This window comes from Chlamydotis macqueenii, chromosome 19 (assembly GCF_036417535.1).
Source record: "Chlamydotis macqueenii isolate bChlMac1 chromosome 19, bChlMac1.mat, whole genome shotgun sequence".
Lineage (NCBI taxonomy): Eukaryota > Metazoa > Chordata > Aves > Otidiformes > Otididae > Chlamydotis > Chlamydotis macqueenii.
The window spans coordinates 6,124,550-6,143,527 of record NC_141574.1 but is presented as its reverse complement, the minus strand read 5'-3'; the positions used below and the strand labels follow the sequence as shown (position 1 = coordinate 6,143,527).

Here is an 18,978-nt window from a genome sequence, read left to right as displayed (position 1 = left end):
GCTCGGAGCCGAAACACAAGCACTCCGCAGGAGCCCGCTCAGCTACCTGCAAAGGTGGGGACAGAGTTACCCCCTGCCCACAGCTCACGGAACCCAGGGTCCCTGGTGTCCCCCAGGGAGGCTGTGGCAAAGAGCCTCCAGCCCTTGGCATCACCACCTCTGCGTCCCCTCCTCCTGGGGCCGGGCTGTCCCCTACCTGCTGGCCGGTGGTGTCCTCGCTGCGGAAGGAGATGGACTCCAGCTCGTTGCCTCGGCTGGTCAGAGCCCTCAAGCAGTTGTCCCGGCTCTCAAATCGCTCCTCCAGGAACTCGATGGACTTCCTGGCTCTCTCCTGCACTTGGCGGGCATAGCCCGTGGCCCGGTGCTCCATCTCCGGGCCCTTGGCCAGGCCGTCCAGCTCGTTTATCACTTCAAACAGGAAGAGGAGGTACAGTTACTATGGGACAAGGTGCTCCCGTGACCCGCTGCTGAAGCACGCAAGTTGCCAAGGCCTCGGGGCCAGGGCACTGGGAGCTGGCTCAGGAAATCTGGGTTCAGCTGCCGCAGTGTCCCTGCACTCCTGGACTTGGCTGCGGGTCTGGAAAAGCTTTGCTGCCTTCCATCTCCGTGGGTCACCTGGCTCAGCCCCGAGAGCGGAGGCACCTCGCCCCTGCAGCGTGCGAGTAACACTCCCTACGGGCATCTCGCTGCGCTCTGCCGAACGCCGGGACCACCGCCATGCCCCCCACCCCATGCTCCAGCCTCACAACCGATGGCACCTCCGCGTGTGCCCGAGGGTCAGGCAGTTCCCACTCTGGCACTGTTTCCCGCACAAGTCCCTGTCTTCCCACCTGAAGCTGCCGTCCCGGGCTCCCGGCAGGGGACACGCTCTCTCCAACACCTCATCCATCTGCGTTTGCACATCTGCCCTGACACATGCTGCTCGAAATGAGCCTGGGATCCGGCAGACTCCCAGCCCGTTCACCTTAACCGGAGCCCATCGAGCCTCCTGTACGGGAACCCCGGCCGCCCCAGCCCCCCCGAGCCCAGCAGAAGCCTGAGGGACCCCAGCAGAGCTCCAGGAGGGACCCATCCTCTGGCGCCAGTGCTGCTGGAAGAGCTGCTCCGTCGCAGAGCGAACGCGCGTGTGCGAGCAAGATGCCGCCGAGGCGGCCAGCGGCAAGGCCGGGCACACAAGCGCGCGGCCAGATGTGCGCACGAGCGTCCTTTGCCTGTGCTGGCGTACGGGGCTGCGTGTGCGCGAGGCCGGGCGGGCGAGAGAGCTGGTGCGCACGTGTGCGCGAGGCAGCCTCTGTGCGCGCAGTGTGTGTTTTAGCCATGGCTTCATTTCTGAAGATTGTTTCCGAGCCTGGAGCCAAGTCCTGAGTTCAAGTGGGAACTATGCATTCCTTGGGGGTTCGGGGAGAGAGCTCGGGGTCTGAGGCCTCTCCCCAGCGCTGTGAATCACTGCCCGGGGAGCCTGCGTGATCGCTCTGTTCCATGGTGAGACTGGCACTCACTGTCTGGGTATTCAAATTAAAGCTGCATGGAGCTGCTTCGCTCTTCGCTGGCCGGCGACTCTCCTCGCTACCGACCTGATGCTGCCATTTCCACACAATGCACGGCTGGGCCCGGGGTGGGGGGAGCCGTGCAAGAACGGAACATCAAACAGGAAAAGCTGGTATTCCCTCCCGAAATCCGCCTTCCTGCTTCCAAGCTAAACAGGCTTCAAAGGGGAGGCTTGTTTGTGCTTCTGCACCAGGCCTGGCTTCTCCATGGCGGGGTCAGCCTCAAGGAGCACGGAGCAGGTTAAAGAGCAAGAGAAACAAACCCAACGCGAAGCCGCGTGCTTAACCCCTTGCTGCATCCTCGGGGAGAGCGGGGAGGAGTGCCCTGCGCTGGGGGAAGGGCACTGATACGGCGACGGGGCGCAGTACCAAGGCTTCTGCCCCCAGCAGCCACAGGCCCCTGGCTTACCCCCGGGGAACGGGTTCCTCCTGCTCGTGCCTGGGTCCCAGCACTGACAGCTTTCCTGGGGGACCAGGGGGAATTTGACAACCACCCCGTGTGGAGAGGGAGTTGCTGGCTTCAGGGTGCTTCAGCAGTGGCAGGCAGGAGGCCGGCAGCAGGCAATGAGAGACCAGTTATCCTGTCCCCACAATGATGGTGCAGGGAGGCAGCAGGACAGAACGCTTGAAGGTGCTCGGTCGCTGCTGCTCCTCCTGCCCGTCACAGGGCAGGGCAGGCCCGGCTCCTTTTGCAGGTTGAGGGCAGCAGCATCTTGGACAGGGACCAGGGTTTTCAGCTCTCCTGTAACTGCTGCCTCTGGCTGGGGTTGGGATGCAGAAGCCTCACCCCAACCGCAGGAGCACACCGGGCGGCAGGGCCACGGCTCCAGGGCAGGTCCTGGCTCTCTCAGGTGTTAGCACGCTCCACAGCCCCCAGGGCTGCCCAGGCTCTGCTGGTGCGGCCGGCTTCCTTCCCTTCGCTTCCACACAAAGCCCTGGCACTCCTTGGGAGCTCCCGTGCTGAGCTGGGCAGGTGGCCAGCCCCGGTCCCCCCAACCCAGGCGTCCTGTCCCCAGCCCCAGGGCTCCCTCCCGAGCCAGGCAGTTCACCCCACGGGGAAGGGCGGCAGCTGGACGTTGGCTCTGGGGCAGGCAGAGCTGTCTACTGGACAGCAGGAGTCGAGAAGGAAGCCCCATGACGGCTTGGAGGGCAGGCACCCCCGTGTCCCGCAGGCCAGGAGATCGGCAGGAGCGTTCACCTTGCTGCCTGGCCGCTGGAGATGCCCACGGCGCCGAGCTGGCTCCCAGCCTCCTGGGGCTGCAGCAGGGATGGGGCAGCCTGTGGGCTCTGCGAGGCTCGGCCCCGCTCCTGCCCCAGCCTCTCCTGCCGTCCCTCAGGGATCCTCTCAGCGCCAGGCTGGCACTGAGACGTGCCGGGCGCCGGAGCGACACTGGCCGGAGGAACGCTACCTCCAGCCCGGAGCGCGATCAAACAATCAGAGCAAAGGCATTTAACCAAATCCTCCCGCCACCCTGGGAGACCACCCAGCAGCACAGCCGTTATCTGCCAGGGTGAGTGTTTACCAATAACGGGAACCAGCTTGCTGTTTTACTGCGAGCTTTATAAGGATAAAAAGAAGGGCTGGGCTTCAGCAGCTCTGAGACGCTGGGACACAGGCCGGCCATTTGCTCAGGCTGCTTAAGCCCCAGCTCAGCTGGGATAAGCTGTATCTGCTCCGATTGTTTAACAATTTCTCCTCCTTGCTCCCTCCAAAATTCCTTCCAAATCCCATTTAACACCCGCCTGCCTGTCCCAGCCCCTGGCACCCCTAAATGCACCGGGAGGAGAGGACTTGCTCAGCACCGTGGGCAGAAAGCTGGCGAGAAGGGCGACATGGGCCAAAGGAACGCCGGCCACAGCTGGGATGAGACAGGGCAGGATGGAGGCCAGCACCATGGTGCAAGGGGTCCAACTCCAGACCTCACAGGCACGTGGGGCACACAAAGAGGGAGCTGGCATTGAGGGACAGCCAGGGAGAGGGGAAGCCCCTCGCCATAGCACCAGCCCTACTCACCGATCAGGGGCACCACCAGGATGAATTTCCTGCAGTCCAGCAGCGTTACCAAGCTGCTGAGGTGGTCGATGAAAGCGTTGGTGTCAGGGACCAGGAAGACAGGTCTGATCTCCAGCTCCATCTGCCTCATTTGACTCTGGTCCTTCAGCACGGCCTGGAGGAGAAGGACACACGATGAGTAAGCAGGACGTCAGCCCTACGGCCTGTGGACCCCGAGAGCAGAAGATAAGGCTGGCTGGCACGCACACCTCCTGCAGCAAGGGCATCGTGTGAAGGAGACTGGCAGGGGGCTGCGTCCATCCCCCCCGCACACCTCAAACAGCAGCTCTTGCACATAAGTGGGATGGCGAAAGCCTCCAAGAGAGCCCTCTCCTAGGAAACCAACCCTGCCCAGGCTGTGGGGAAACTGGGACCAGCCTTGAATATGGAGGTGTTTTGGGAACTGTCCTGTTTGTGGGACTGGCAGTTGCCAGGACTACCTGCACTGGTGCCAAGAGACTGACCCCGACAGAAAGCAGTGGGGAGAAAAGGGGGCCGAAGGATGGAGGTTCTGGGGCTCCACATGGAAACAGCTCAAGGCAACAACAGCCAAACAAAACAGGCATCCTAACGCAGCGACCCCGAGCACGCAGCCAGAGGGGAGGCCGTGGGGCAGGGATGCCTGGCTGAGTATCTCACTCACTGTCCCACCAACTCCTGCACGTGCCTGGCCTTTCCTGCTCCAACCAGCTGGGAAACCAGGTGGGTTCCAGCACTGCAAACTCACAGCACCGTCCTTGGCTGAGCCTTTCGCACCCGCCGGAGACCAGAGCTGCTCACACATACTTGGGAAGGGTCTGCTGGGTTTTACTAGCAACCCTCCGGGGTTGCACCTGGACCTCTGGACAACACCAGTTGCCAAAACAGGACCCAAGAGCTCACAAACCACCTTCGACGCTATCGAAGGACTTGGGCTCTTTAGTAAGTCACAGGCTTAAAAAACTCAGGATGCTATTCTAGTGCTTCCTCTGCTTAAAAATAGCTTCCCTGGACTCGCCGATGTTTGTTGCCTCTAATAGGAACCGGTCACCCACGGAGCACAGCAGCACGGCTGCGGAACACATCCACCATGCAACCCCTTCTGAGACTGGGTTCACACCCGCAAGACGCGCCCGGGGGACGTGAGGTGACCACCAACCCTCTTCTGCTCAACGTTTCGGGGAGCTCCCCCTGCCCGGGGTGAGGATTCGAACCCTCCCGCAGTCACGGCAAAACCTCGGAGACGCCCTGGAACGACGAGCCGCACGGGCCAGCAGTGGCCACGGAAAGAAGTGGTTTTTTAATCCATTTCCAAGTGTTGTCATCTGGCTTTAAATCAAGGCGGCTTGATGTTGCCACCTCCCACAAGCGCCTCCAGGCAAGGCAACAACCATAACCTCACCACGTGCCCCCCACCCTCCTCCTGTGGCCCTGGGGCCGCAGCTCCCGTCGACCCCGAGGGGCGACGGGCAGAACGGGGAGCGCGCCGGGTCCCGAGTGTCGCACGGCAGCGCTGAGCGGGCGTGACAGCGCGAGGATATACGTCCCCGTCGCGCGGGCAGCTGCGACGGCACCGGTGTCACCGCACAGACACTGCCATGGCCAGACAGGGGCCGGATGCCATCCCTGCCTGCGCTCTGCCTTCACCCAGCGAGGTGCTGGCACTCCCCGGCGGCACGGGAAGAGCCACAGCCAGGGACAACCTGGAGTCAACCCCAAGTCCCTGCCGTGAGGAGAGCAGCACCTGGGGTCTCTCCGCAGGGTTTTGGGGTGCAGAAGGAGGCTCTGCTCCCCCGGAGGCACCAGGCCCTGTGGAGCTCTGCCATGGGGAGGCGGAGGAGGGCCCCACTGGACAATTCAGAGACCCAGAGCAAAGCAGCACATCCCTTGTGCAGCGGCCAAAGAGGTCGACGGCCCCAAACTTGCAGGAGGTGGGAGCGAAACCACGCGGTCTCCAACGGGCGACGACAGCCCTATGCGAGCAAGCGCCGGCGGCAGGAGGGAACCCCCGCCTGCACCCCGATACGGCTCCCCGACCCCGGGGCTCGCCCCGGCCCGTGCAGGCGACCTCAAGAGCACGGCGCGAGCGGGCAGCTCACCTACCCCTCCGGCCGGGGAGGCGTGGGGGTGACGGCGAGAGCGGGCAGTACCCTCGTGTGTGGCATTTGCCCCGGCGGCTTTCGCGGGCCGTACCCGGCCGATTCCTGGCAGCCGCGAGCGACGCCTGTGCCGGCCGTCACGTCCCATTCCGCTCGCTGGGCCGCCCGGTGAGAGAAGGACACAGGATGCGCCGGGAGTGAAAGAGCGAGGTCGGCAGGGAGCGTGCCAAGTCCCCGCGCACAGCTCCGGGCCGCTCGGGGAGCCAGAGGGAAACTCGCCTTTGCAGAGTTCAGAGGCCGGCAGCGAGATTTATTTTTGTTTGTGTGAGTAAAAGGCTGCAGAAGCCTCCGGCCAAGGGGTTTCGGGGGGGAGAGGAGTGGCCTGTGATTCATGTGGACGCTGGCTGGCCCCGTGCCAGAGATGAAAGGGAGCCCATGTGCGGGGAACCGGGGCGGTGAGTGCTGCCTTAACCCTTCTGCTGAGCCGTGGGGCACGGTCCCGTGGGGAGGAAGGAGGGGCGTGGGGATGTGGATCAGGACGCCCGCATCCGGGGCTTGGCTCCTCCAGCACCTCCACCGCTGCCGGAAATGAGCTGCCGGTCCCGCTGTGCCTCAGTTTCCCTGATGCGAGGCCAGGGAGATGGTGTCCCGCATGCTCCGATGGGAGGTGGAGTTTGGAGGACACCCTGGGGCGAGGGGCGCAGTTTAAACAGCGGCCGTACAGCCTCACCCTGGCCCAAGTGCTTTAGGACGGCCAAATTTCATCCCTGTCTTACCGGGGTTAACCACGCCGCACGGCTCCACGCAGAGCGACCCCGCAGCGCTGAATGCGGCAGGGGACCTCTGAGGCCGGGGGGGCTCTCTGCTCCCCCCAGGGCCAAGCAGCTCCCCCTCTCCTGCCTCCTGCACCCGTACGCTGCGGCCGTCAGAGCTGCTCCCAGCCGCAGCCCCCTGCCCAGCCCCCTGCCCAGGCCATGGGGGCTTCTCCCAGGAGCTGGGCCGGAGCTGGAGGTGGCTCCTCCGGCTGCCCCAGCTGGTGGCAGCACTGAGATCAGACACTCCTGCGCACACAGTCCCAAATTCCCAGCTCATCCATCAGCTGGAATCACCTGGGGGATTCCCTGGAAGCTGCTATCCCGCCAAGGGCTTCCAGTGCGGACAGGGGACCGGTACCCCAAGAACCAGGCCACCAAGCACTATTTTCTGCAGACCCGAGGGTCTCCACCACAAGGACAGGACAGGCCGGGGCTCCACGCCGGCCTCCAGGGCTCCGCACACGGATCTCGGCAGTGCCAGGCCGGCAGACAGGCCCGCAGCTGAAACGCGGCAGAGATGAGCGCCCCGCTGCCTTCGAGACAAGTCGTACGGGGTCACGCTGCTCTGCCAGGACGGATGGGCCACCACCATCCTGTCACCAGCTCTCCTGCCCAAACCCGCTTGCCAACCGCGGCGCCGCTGCCCCTTCCCAGCCCCGTGCGCTCCGCGGGGATCGGAGGCGGATTTTCCAGGGCCGAGAACAATGTCTCTCTGCTCGAAGAGCTTCCTCCTCCCAAGGTTCGTCTCCAGCGTCTTCCTCAGGAGTAAACGTGCCCCGCGCCTGGTAGCAAACCGGGGCCGCCGCCGCGGCGGAGCCGCCGTGGGTGGGTGTGCGCCTTCCGCAGCCAGCAGGCACCCGCTCCCAGGCAGGTGCGTGTCGGCGCGTGTGCACCCGCGGCATTGTTCCTGCGCGCCGAGAAGAGCGTGAATGGGCTACGGCTATATTTAGCCACTTACTCACACTACCGCCACAAAGGAGCGGCTGCATCTTAAGGGGGCGGCCGTTCCGTGGGCTCAGAAGGGACAGGAGAGCGGCTATTTTGGGAAGACATGTCATAATTGGCCGCCCCGGTTAAGCTGCTTCTGTAATGCTGAGCAAAACAATAGCAGCATCCAGAGGAAGAGCCTGTTATGTTTCAGGTGGGATGTTTTCAACCGGTCAGGAAACCCGACCGCTCCCAGCGCGCAGCGGCAGCACAAAGGACAGGGGACGCTGAACAGCATGGACCAAGGGCCCGGCCAAGCAGCGGGGGCTGCTGGGAGCGCGCGGCAGGACCCGGCGCTGGCTGGGGACACGGGTCCTGCCAGAGAACGCTGCCTGCCCCGGCACAGCCACTGCTGCCTCCTCTTGTCCACCTGCCTGCCCGGTCTCTTGCCCCTCCAGATACCTGCACAGCGCCCAGGTATGTGCCTGGTCTTCACCTCAGCCCCTTCTGGCCTATCTGCCCCAACTCAGCGTGATGGTTTTGGGGTCCACGCTCGTGTAGGGGAACAGAGCTGAGCTCTCCTGTTCCCTCTGCGGCTGGTGCTGGCCGAGGGCCACCCCCATTTGCCATTTACCCTGCCTGGACCTGTACTTGCCCGGCCGCTGGAGCCGCCATCCTGCACGCACTCAGCCAAGGCAGGGACCCAAGAAGCGCAGTGAAGCCCGAATCCCCCTCGAGGCGTCAATGTGACCCCAGCACTGGTTGTTAAGGCAGGGCAGGTAAGCAGCAGCAGTGAATCTGGGACAAGCATCAGGTAGATGATCGGCCACCAGCAGCAGAGCCGGGCTGCAAGAGGTGGGGAGCACGGCAAAGACAGGGAGACAGCGCAAGAAAGCCCGCTGGGGAGAAGGCAGGGAATTCAGCTGCGAGAATCACAACTCCGCGTGGCCCAGGTGAGGCCACGACACCACACTCCCCTCAGGCACGGAAAGAAAATGGATGGCCTAGAGATGAAGGCCGTGCCCTGGGTCACTGGCGGCCCCATCGCTCTACGGGAGGCACGGATGAATTTGTGGAGCTGTGGCTTGTCCCCAGGGCAATGAAAGGGGGACTCGGAGAGCAGCCGATGCGTGAACTCTGTAGGTGAGCAGTCAACAGAGAAAGGGGGCTGTAACAGGGAAGGCAGAAGATCTCCAGGTCCCGGGAAATACAAAATCTCTTGAGAAGACCAGAGAGGTCAAGGACCACAGGGCAAGCGAGGCAAAGTGGAGGGGGCGGATGCTGAGCTGGCTCCGACCTGGCCTCCCCAGGCAGCGCGTTCCACCCGAGCTCCTCCGTTCCTCCAGCTGCGTGGTCAGTACCAGGGCAGGGAGAAGACAGGGGCAAGCACACATGTTCTGCTCTGGGCTGTTCCCAGCCAGCTACGGGCTGGATGACTTTACCGAAGCCCCAAGGACTTCTCCTCCACCCCGCGCCTTCAGACTCCAACTGCACCTCAGCTCTCAGCTGTGCAGCCCCTGAAGCTGCCCACACCCTCATTTTGACCTCTCTCCGCCTGTGAGCATCGGTCCCAGCACGGCTGGGGAGGAAGGGAGGAGCAGGCTGAGGGGAGAAAGCCCCTGACAACATCAGGCAGCCCCCACTCTCCCCGCAGAATGGGCAGCGGCCATCCCTGGGGGACCCTCGCTGCAGCTGGGCCAGTCGCCGGGACCGGGATCTGCTGCGCGCTGCCCTCCCCGAACACGTGCGGTTCCTGTTTGCTGCGTCTGTACAAGGCGGTGGGAAGTGGGGAATTTACTTACACCTCCCGCTTAACAACCCTGGGAGGCTGGAAGGCTTCAGGCCGCTTTAATTTACAGCCCATCTCTCCAATCTCTCACTCGTTCGCCGCTGCTTTCTTCCTCCTCGCATTAATGCGACCCAGGTACCTGCCAACAATAATGGACTCGCTTGCGGGGGCGGCCCCTCCCTCCCGGCGCAACTCCTTACCTTCGCCTTGATACGAATGGCTCGAAAATTCAAACGAAAGAAAAAAAAAAAAAGAAAAAAAAAAAAAAGAAAAGAAAAAAGGCGAAATCTGAAAGGTTGGGGTGGGTTTGGAAAAGCGAAGCGCAGTGGTTCTGGGCCCGGCGCCAGTAGCCGGAGGGTACACATGTGCACGCTCTCCCAGTAGGGCCTTCAGCAGCCCTGTTTTACAACCACCTCGGCACACACTGCAGAGTTCACGCATATGGCCAGACAGATGTGTCTGGCTTACGTTCAAGGCTGGAAAATGAAGAATTATGGAAGTGAAGGGCCCTGGGCATTAGAGAGGGCGGAGGTGAGGGGGAGGGGAGCCAGGGAGAATTTTTCCTCTGCTGAGAAATCCTCATCTGGGCTGTGAGGCTGGAGGAAGAGGGGTTGCGAGCAACAAGGCAGCCAACAGCCATGCATGTGAGATTGCTCTTAAAGCAACAGCGTGCTCCACCAGGCATCTGCTCCCCAGTCCAACCACTTTACTCCACCAGCTCCCACTGGGAAACACGCTCGGATCAGGCCAGGGTCAGGACAGCATCACCTGTGTCCCGTCTGTTTGTCCCCATAACGATGGCAACGCTTTGCAAGCGGCGCTCTGGCTGCAGCAGCCATTCGCTGACTGTTTTTCCTGCCACTGGCTCCCACATGAACTCTGCCGTTCACGTCCCACCCTCTCCCCCGTCCGCCTGTGCCCCGCCGCACAGGAAAGCTGATTTCTCGCTGAATTTTGCTGCCTTGGAGCTTCTGCCCTGGGCCGGGGGACAGCTCGCTGCCTGGCACACACTAAAGCACTCCCTCCTCAGGGCTCCTCCGTGCGCTGGCAGCTCCATGGAGAAGCTGTGTCTGGCCTCACGAGGGTCCCAGAGCCCCCGAAACATTCATCTCAGGGCCTGGGAGGGCAGATCTTAGCCTTGGAGGGGGACAGCAACAGCAATTTGGCCCTTCCAAAGGGCCAAAGCGAAGCTTGCGCTGGGTTTCACAGAGGCAGCGCAGGGCACCTCCGCCCAGGAAGCTCAAGGTGCTACGGGACATCCCGAGAGGCCACTGGTGTGCACAGTGAGGCGGGATCAGCCCACGTACGAAAACAAAGCAGCTCCACACAACCACTCCTACCTGAATCTTGTCTTGACGACGCTGCTGCTCAGCTACTTTCCTGGCCAGTGCTTGCTTCTTGGCTCTGAGCTCCTTGATGTCCATCTCTCCTCCGCTGCCTTCAGCCTCAGAATCATCTTCAAATGCCTCAATCCTCACATCATCTTCCTTCTTCCAAGAAACGCAGAAAGACAAAAAAAAAAAAAAAAAACAGGAGAGAAGTCATTGTACGGGATATTGGTGGCACGGAATGTGCTTGTTCTGCTCTCTCCCTTCCAGCAGACAGATCCCTGCCAGGCACAGTCCATTCCTGCTTGCTGATGGGCAACTGACTATTTCTGAACGTCCAAAGCAAGTAAAATAAATAAATCAATAGTAAACATTCAAGAAATGGCAAGGTTAGACAGGAGGTGACGGGGCAGGGAAGGCGTCAACCAGGCAGGGCAGGGACAGCCCTGCTTAAAGCTCTGTTCTAAAACCAAACCCTCTTCCTCACCTTGGAAAACTCTTCCCACAGCCTCTGGGTGAGTCACTGGTGTTTTACGTTCTGTAAAACCACAGCACTGCCCTGTCTCTCCGCTTTGCCCGGCTGTTTAGGCTGCACATCCCTCGGAGCAAACGCCGCTTCTCCCCACCTGCCCGCACGGGGCCGTCCAACGCAGGAGACCCAAGAGCCCGTTCCCCTTCTCCGTTTTGATCCCTGAACAGGCCAGAGAGGTTCCTGCACCCACCCCAAAACTTCCAGCCGGGCTGGAAACAATGTTTTAGGAGGAGACACTCAATCTTGATTTTAAAGCCTCACACGATGGAGAATCCACTGCGCCTTGAGGTCGGTCATTTCAACAGTTTATTACTTCCTCTGTCAACATTTGCATCCTACTTCTGGTCTGCCTTTGCCGTGCTGGCCAGGAACCTGGTCTTTGCCAAACTGAAGGGTCCCTGGTTCTCCAACCTCCTGCCCACACAGGCACTTCTGGACCAGGTTGCATCTTCACCCGCTCCTAGAGGCCCCTCCCCGGCTGTCCCAACCACGAGATCTGCAGACCCTTCCCAGTACGTCTGCACTGCTTGGACTGGAGGCCCTCGAACGGGCCATGCTGTTCCTAACCGAGGTAAAGACTGCGCTGGCCTGTCCCTATGCTCCCAAATCTCCGGGACACAGGAGGGCAGGAAGCGGGCTGCCCATGAACCAGGCTCTTCCCCCTTGTCCTGCCCAGACCCCCTTGCTCCCCAGTGCAGCGACCATGGGCCTTCCCAATCCCTGCCAGTACCAATCTCCACTTCCCTGCACAAAAACCAAGGGCTTGGCAAGAGCTCTCAGGTGGGAACTGGGCAGAAAAACCTCAGAGAGCTGGAGGGGCCGGATCCTGCACAAGAGGAACCCTCGGAGGGAGGGGAGAAGCGTGCATCAGACGCAGATCTGCTGTGGTGGGTTTGGATCTGCTTAGCCCAGGCTGACGGTGGTCACGTTGGCGAGCTGGAAGCTCCCTTGTGATCAGAGCCCAAGGAGGAAGCAAGGGTTGCGCAATGAGCTCACGCAGAGGTTCCCACAGCAGAGCTGCCCCGTGGGGACGGGGCAGAAGGGAGCTATCCCCCATGCTGTGTTTGTTCATAGCAGAAATTTAGGGACTGACCCTGCCATGACATGCGGTAGAACCTGAAGATCCCCCCGTACTACACACTTTTGGTGGTGTCAGCTTGAAAACCTCCTGCACCTTCTGCAGAAGAGGACAAGGGTCCAGGTCACCCACCCTACAGAGATACCTTCTGCTGCCTCAGTGCTAAAAACCCCACTAAAATCTGTCCTCTGCTCAGCTGGAGCTGGCTGCTGGGATGAGGAGGGTGCTGAGGACGTTCTTGCTACGCGCTCCTCTGGCTGTCAGCTCCCTGGGACGCACAGGGCCACCCAGAGGCAAAGTGCCGTCCCCTGCACGGGGCGATTCTCCCCATCCCAGCTCTGCAGCGCCCGGCCCTGGAGCAGGGAGGGGACTCCGAGCGAGCCTGGGCAGCGCTGGGCCACCCAGCTCCTCGCTCCCAACATCTCTGCCCCTCTCTCCTGTTTCCCCGGCCTTTCCAACTGCAAGATTAAACAGAAGAAAAGAGTCAACCTGCAGAGCGGCTGGCAGGGCCCTTAAACACACACACACGGAGCCTGGAGTGAAGCAAGGCCTACAGGAACAAGCAAGGGCAGAAAAACAAGAGTTGAATTCCTTAATCACATCAGGATGTGAGAGGCAGGGGAGGGACGGGGCGCCAATGTCAGCTCTTCCTGTACGTGTGCTGGAGGCTGGAGCTCAGGCCTCCGCCGCAACGAGCTCCACGGCTATAAACTTGATCCTGAAGCTGAACCCAGACACCCCCTCGCCCACCTCCTCTCCCGGGGCCGTGGCACCGCACGTTATTAAAGCTCTTCCCCCCCTTTCGGGTACGAAAAAGCAGCATCTGGAACTCATAGCAGCGCGCGAGATAGAGGCACGCGGGTTGGACTGGCAGGAAAGGGCGCGAGCGAAGTACACTCGGGAGACGAGGGCTGTGCACCATTTGCCCCTGCCTCCGTCTCCCCCCATAAAACGCACAGGCAGCTACGCCGGCTATAAATAGCGGGAGCTGCAGGGCAGGCAGGGGCTGGGCCCCACAGGGGTGATTCTTCCTTCACCGAGGCGCGCTCTTCCCGCACGGTACCTGATCTTCCAGTTGTTTTCCCTCTTGGCTTCCCATTTCCTTTCCCATGGCGTCTGGGACGGGTGCCACTGACACATATTTTCCACCCTTGAATGCCAGCAAAGGCTCTTCTTGTCCACAAAGGGCTTCCAGGAAATACTTCAGAACTGTGACCCTCTTGCAGTCGGCTGCAATAACCTACGGGGTGAGGACGAGGGGGTTGGGGAGAGGGAAAGGAAAACAAAGTCAGTGCAAAGGGGAGGCGGACGGGCAACGGCCAGGGGGAAACGTTCGGGGCTAGAAGGCCCAGCGGGACGTGGGCGGCACTGCACAGCATCACAGGGTTGTGTGGGGTGCCCCCCTTTTTTCTAAAAAGGGATGGAAGGGGTTTGCCCGTGCCTCATAGCCCACCGTCCCCAGGGAAAAGGAGGCAGGCACCAGGGAAAAGCGCCAATCCGCAGCCTGTCCTACCCCCTCCGCACAGCCCAGGGCTGAGGGGCTGCTGGGCAGCAGCCAGCCCCTTGCCCAGCCCCACTGAACGGGCGAAAAGTCCTGCCGAAGCGTGGGAGACGAATGATGTGGCCTGTCCTTACCGTTTCGTTTCGGCTCTGTCACCAGATTCCTCCCCCCCGAAAGCCGGGGAGGGATGCAGGTGCGAGAGCAGGCGAGCAGGGGCATTTGAGAAAAGCCCAGCCCCTCCTCATCTCCAGCCTGACCCCGTCCCGCGGGCCCATCTCATGGACCAACTGGGGAGCCCCGTCGGGGAGGCTGGGACGGATCTGGCCAGAAGGAAACTCAATAGCTCGGGTAATTATCCAATTTATGAGGCTCTCAAATGGCGTTTCCAGAGCGCGGGAGCCCGGTGCCTCCGCAGCCCCGTCCTGCGCGGCACAGTCTCCGCTGGCGCCTCCACCAAACCCGCCTCGGGTCAGACCTCGTCCCCGCGCAGCGCGGCTCTGCACCCGCACTGTTCTCCCCTGGTGCTTCCTCTGGCCGCCGTCACCCCTGGGGAGCAGCAGATTTAGAGGGAGAAAGGCAGCAAACGGGGGCTAGAAGTGTGAAACGCTACAGAGACAAAGCCCACGTTGATGCCCGAGTTCCTCCTGCCCCTCTAAACCACCCTGATTTTGCTCTGCTCACAGAGAAGCAGCCTCAGAGAACCCCATCCCAAAAAGGTCCCTGCCGGCCCCCCGGACCGGGATTCCGAAGCCGAGGAGAGGGTCAGGCCCCATACCGACGACTCAACCAGGTGCCTTGCGGCCAGGGCTGCTGCTTGCTCTGCCCCTCCATGCTCACGCCGTGCGGTACCAATGCCCTGGCCAGGGCTCTGCGGACACCAGCTCGTCACCCGTGAGAGGAAACTTCTGCTCTTCCACAACGCTGCCAGTTTCCTCTCTGCGGGCTAATTTTAACCACCGTGTCGCTGTAGTGCGTGTCAAAAACCTGACCCTCCTCTGACCTCCAACCTCCCACCCCAGCTACCGCCTGAGCCAGCCACCCTCGCGCACCGGCAGCCAGGGCCACCTCCGTTTGAAGCTGCCCCCCTGGGACTCCCACGTCCCCCCCATACCTGCAGCAACGGGCGGAGGGGGAGGAGACGACCCTTCCTCCCCTCAGCTGCTGCAGAGAGGGGGTGTGAAGAGGGTGATTGCAAGAAGGTAATATTTCAGAGAGCAAGGGACCTAAAACTGCCAATTCTGCTCCTAAAAAAGGTGTCCTAAGTGACAGAGGTGAGCAAAGAACACGGTGACGCACGCTCAGCAGCCCTGGGAGCAGGTCAGGCTGCTGGGAACCTTCTTTCCCAGGAAAGCCCTTTGCTGCTCGGGACATCCAGTCAGGAGCAACCCCAGCAAGTGTCACCGCAGGAACATTTCCATCCTCCTGGCTCTCCTTTAGGAACAATCCTGCACAGGGGAAAGTCAGAAGGAAAGAGAACAAGGGCAAAGCAGGAATGGCTGTCATGGGAAATATCCCTCCCCACAGCTCCGGGCTGCAGCGGCGCTGGGGGAAGTGGTGAAAACCTCACCGCCTGCTTCATCCCCAGCTTGACGGGGTAACGCCGCGGAGACCTGGCCTGACTCACGCAGGGTGACTTCAGCCCAGGGATTTTCCGCTCCTGGTATTTGCAGTTCCCTTGTGCCCAGGCTGCTGGGTGAGCGAAGCGCCCGCCACCGCCGCCACAGCCGTGGGACGAGACCGTGGCAGCAGCCATGTGCCATGGGACGCCAGGACGTGGCTGACGGCAGCATCATCAGGGAAGGGGATGCAGGAGCCGCCTGGCTAGGCGGGGGAGAGATGGGCACCCCATCCTGACACCATTCCCGAGGGATTTCTCAAGACACCAGTAAAAGCCATCACATTTAGTTTTCATCGCATGAGGTTTTCATGTACGCACGAAGGGCTGGGCGCTGACACAGCTGCAGCGCAGCCATCTCTGCACAGCCAAGGCTTAAATCTCGCTGTCAGAGCCTCCGGGATCGGGAGTGATCCAGCACATGGCACAAGAGCTCCCTTCACCCGTGGCTGGGGACAAGGGCAGGTGGGTTTACTCCTTCCTCCCCTGAAGAAGAAACAAATAGGAAACACCAGATTTCCTGGCAAGCCAGCACAGCCTGATGCTGAAATTCAGCTCATCTGCTGGGGAGAAAAGAGCCAAACTGGAGGCCCATGACATAATGCCACAGCAACTCGCCTCATGAACACATTTTTCCAGCCCACATGAATGAAAAACAGGGAAGGAGCAAACGCTCTGCACATCCCCGTCACGTGCAGCCCCGCTCGAGGAGGACGCGGCAGAGCCCCGGGCCGCCGGCAGCCAGGCGGGACCCCGTCACGGGGCAGCCCAGGCCGCGAGATGCTGGGAAAGAAGTGACCTGTGACTGGCACCCAGGTCTCTCTCGAACGGCGGAGTGAGACTTTGCGTGCCACCGAGAAACCTGCTTTTGTCAGAAACTTCCTGTTTCGGAGTGGAAACGCGAGTGCCCGCGGCAGCGCCGGGATGCCCGGGGCGGCGGGGACGGTCACGAATGCGCTCGCTGGTTCACGTGGCAATTCCTCGCTGCCGGAGCGGAGCGTGGTGAGGATGCTGGGAGCCGTGCCCGACCTTCCCGAAGGAACAGTCAAGTACAAAGCGACGTCGTGTCGATGCATTTGGCGATGCAGCAGCAGACACCCCAGCCCTGGCAGGGGATACAGCCGCCCCATGCACCCTTCCCCCTCCGCCCGTGCAGGGCGACAGCAGGAACCGAAAGCCTGGCTTCAAGTCATCGCTGGGTACTAAAATAGGCCTGACACGCACGCAGACGCTCTCAAAGGAAAACCGAAACTGAGAATTGCTGAAGTGGTCTGGTGCCCCCATCCGTGACCCGGGCTCGGTTCCCCTGGGGCGCGAGCGACCCAGGCATCGCCGAGCCACCGCGGTGCCGCTCGGGGACACGTGGCCGGGGACCAGGCGCAGAGCGGAGGCAGCTTCGGCAGCAGCAGCCCTGATCACCAACCTGATTTCACCAGGCCCGGAGACGAGAGGTTTCTAATCTCCGGCTGCATCAGACAAGCTAACCACCAGCTCCCAGGGCATGCTGACGAAGCTCGTTAGCGCTCATGGGTCATACATTAACATACTAACCATTGAGTAAGACGCAGCAGGACACACATTAACACACACTAACTGCCTGTAGAGACCCACTGGGCTGCCCGTTCACTGTGCCAGCTGTTGTATTTTCCAAGCCACTTCGCAGCGCCAGTGCCACCAGGACCCCGCGTGTGTCACCTCACGCCAGCGGCAAGCAGGGTCCCCAGGTCTAACGAGGGGGGGTCTAACCTCAGCTCTGGGCTGATATCTTGGCTGTATGTTCCTCCACAGACCAAACAGGCTGAAGGGAAAAGCTTCCCCGAGCGCTGTGTGCTGCTGCTGAGGAAGAGGAGGGCAGAGGACTCCCGCACGGGGCACCCGGCCCGAAGGAGACGCAGCCCCCACGCCAGCACGCGTCCTCCGGGAGATTCAAGGGGAGGGAAAGGACTCGCTCTGAGGGCCCCGAGCGCTGTGTCAGGGGGACGCCTGCACCTGGTGCCGGCGGGGTGACAGCACCAGAAACCAGCCACGGTCTCGCTTTGGGTCAGAGGCGCGCCTGGAGCTGGGGGCAGGGGGGGGCAGCCCCTCTGCCCCCAGCCCTGGCCCCGCCAGCCCCGCTGCTCCACACGCGGCTCCCCCGCAGCTAAGCAAATCGCTGTCACACCCACCACCGCCTTCAATCAACTTTTACAACTTGTTAATTTTACGCAGCGTCCTAAAGAGCAAATAACTGGGAGGCAGGAATGCAGACTCCTTCAGCGAGTCCAAAGAGCCGCCGGCAGCCGAGCCAGCTGGCCAGGGGAGCCCCGCTCGGCCGCGGGGACCTGCCACATCCCGGGGGGATCCGGGTTCGGAGAGGGCTGCCCCACGGCCGCGGCAGCCTCTGGCTGCTGCCGGTGCCGTGCCGAGGGACCCCAGCAGCTTCTCTCTCGGCAAAACCTTAAACTCCAGAAGCAAACTGGAGGCGGCGGCTCTGGAGAAGGGTTTGCTTGGAGGACAGGCTGCCACGGCCGGCTCTGCATTCCTGTGAGCGAGGGGGAGACACGAGCACATCCTGACAGCTGGATTCAGAAGGGGAAAAGGACATGAGAAGTTTGAGTCATAGCACGGAGAGATCCCATCCCAGATTCGGAGATGGGAACGGGATAGGACCAGGACTCAGAGCCAAGCTCCAGCACGATCCAGCGTGGGGATAACACTGTTTTTGCCGCATCGGTTTAAACACGGCTTAGCTGGAGGAGCCGAAACCAAGCGAGCCCCAAACAATCTAAACCACGCAGCATCTACACAGCCCAGCTGAAACATTCGCACTGACCCCGCTGAAACATCCAGGCAGGCCGCGGCTGAACGCCTCCCAGTGCCCCGCGCCGCCTCCTCCCCTCCCCGGGGAGCCAACTCGGAGGGCGGCCCAGGAGCGCAGCGGAAAGAGCTCAGTTTGGACTCATCCGTTCTGGGTTTTCATCTCGCAGGCTTGCCCAAAAGCTGGGCTGGGTCTAACTCTGGATTTATCGCAGCCCAGCTTCTCTGGGCTTGTCCCCAGCCGGGATGTGTCCCGAGGAGCCCCTCGCCCTGCCCAACCCCAAGTTCAGCATGGTGGGTTCAGCCAGCTGGGTAAGGAGGACCAAAGCGTCCGTCACGGCTGGGCAGCGGTGCTCGCAGCTGGATCGCAACCCCAGTTTCTGCAGCTGAGAGCCACCTTCAGCCACAGCTTCTCTCAGAGAAACTTCTGATTTCGACTGATCCCGCAAGCAGGCTCGGTGGACGCGGCTCCCACGTGCCCACACCTCTGTGCACGACCCGAGAGAACACCTGTGGCTGCAACGGGGCCCAAACCAAGGCAGCGATGGCTCTGACGTATCTCATTGCTGCCCCGGGTCTGCAGGACCCAGCGCCAGCATGGGCAGTGCCAGCACCAACTGGAGAGCACGGATGGGGATCCACCACATCCATATGTAACGCTCCATCAAAGCAGAGAGGTGCACCAGAAAACACCCAGGGAAGACAAGAGGAGCTCAGAAGAACCACTCCAGTTGCTCTTCCCCATTGCCACTGCTGGAGAACCACTTTCTCGGCAAAGCAGGGGCTCCCCAAGGAGAAAGCGTAGCCGTGTCTCAGCCAAACCTCTCTCCCAGCAGCCCGAGCCTTGCAGAAGCACGGCTCCAGCCTCTGCACCGGCGCACACGGTCTCGGGCGAGTCATCGGAGCAGCTGTGCTCTCG

General features: G+C 61.7%; 1 protein-coding gene across 2 annotated transcripts in view; it reads right to left on the bottom strand.

Moving 5' to 3' along the window:
• The window catches only part of SMG6 (SMG6 nonsense mediated mRNA decay factor), a 112,477-nt gene that overhangs the window by 4,018 nt on the left and 89,481 nt on the right, over positions 1–18,978 (bottom strand). The window contains exons 14-17 of one of the 2 annotated variants that reach the window (XM_086762981.1): positions 13,211–13,387; positions 10,550–10,699; positions 3,562–3,715; positions 197–408 (exon numbers count right to left, since the gene is read on the bottom strand). In XM_086762981.1, the coding sequence (XP_086619107.1) occupies positions 197–408; positions 3,562–3,715; positions 10,550–10,699; positions 13,211–13,387 (693 nt within the window). The remainder of the gene's footprint in view (positions 1–196; positions 409–3,561; positions 3,716–10,549; positions 10,700–13,210; positions 13,388–18,978) is intronic. The other variant, XM_086762982.1, reaches the window with a different exon arrangement.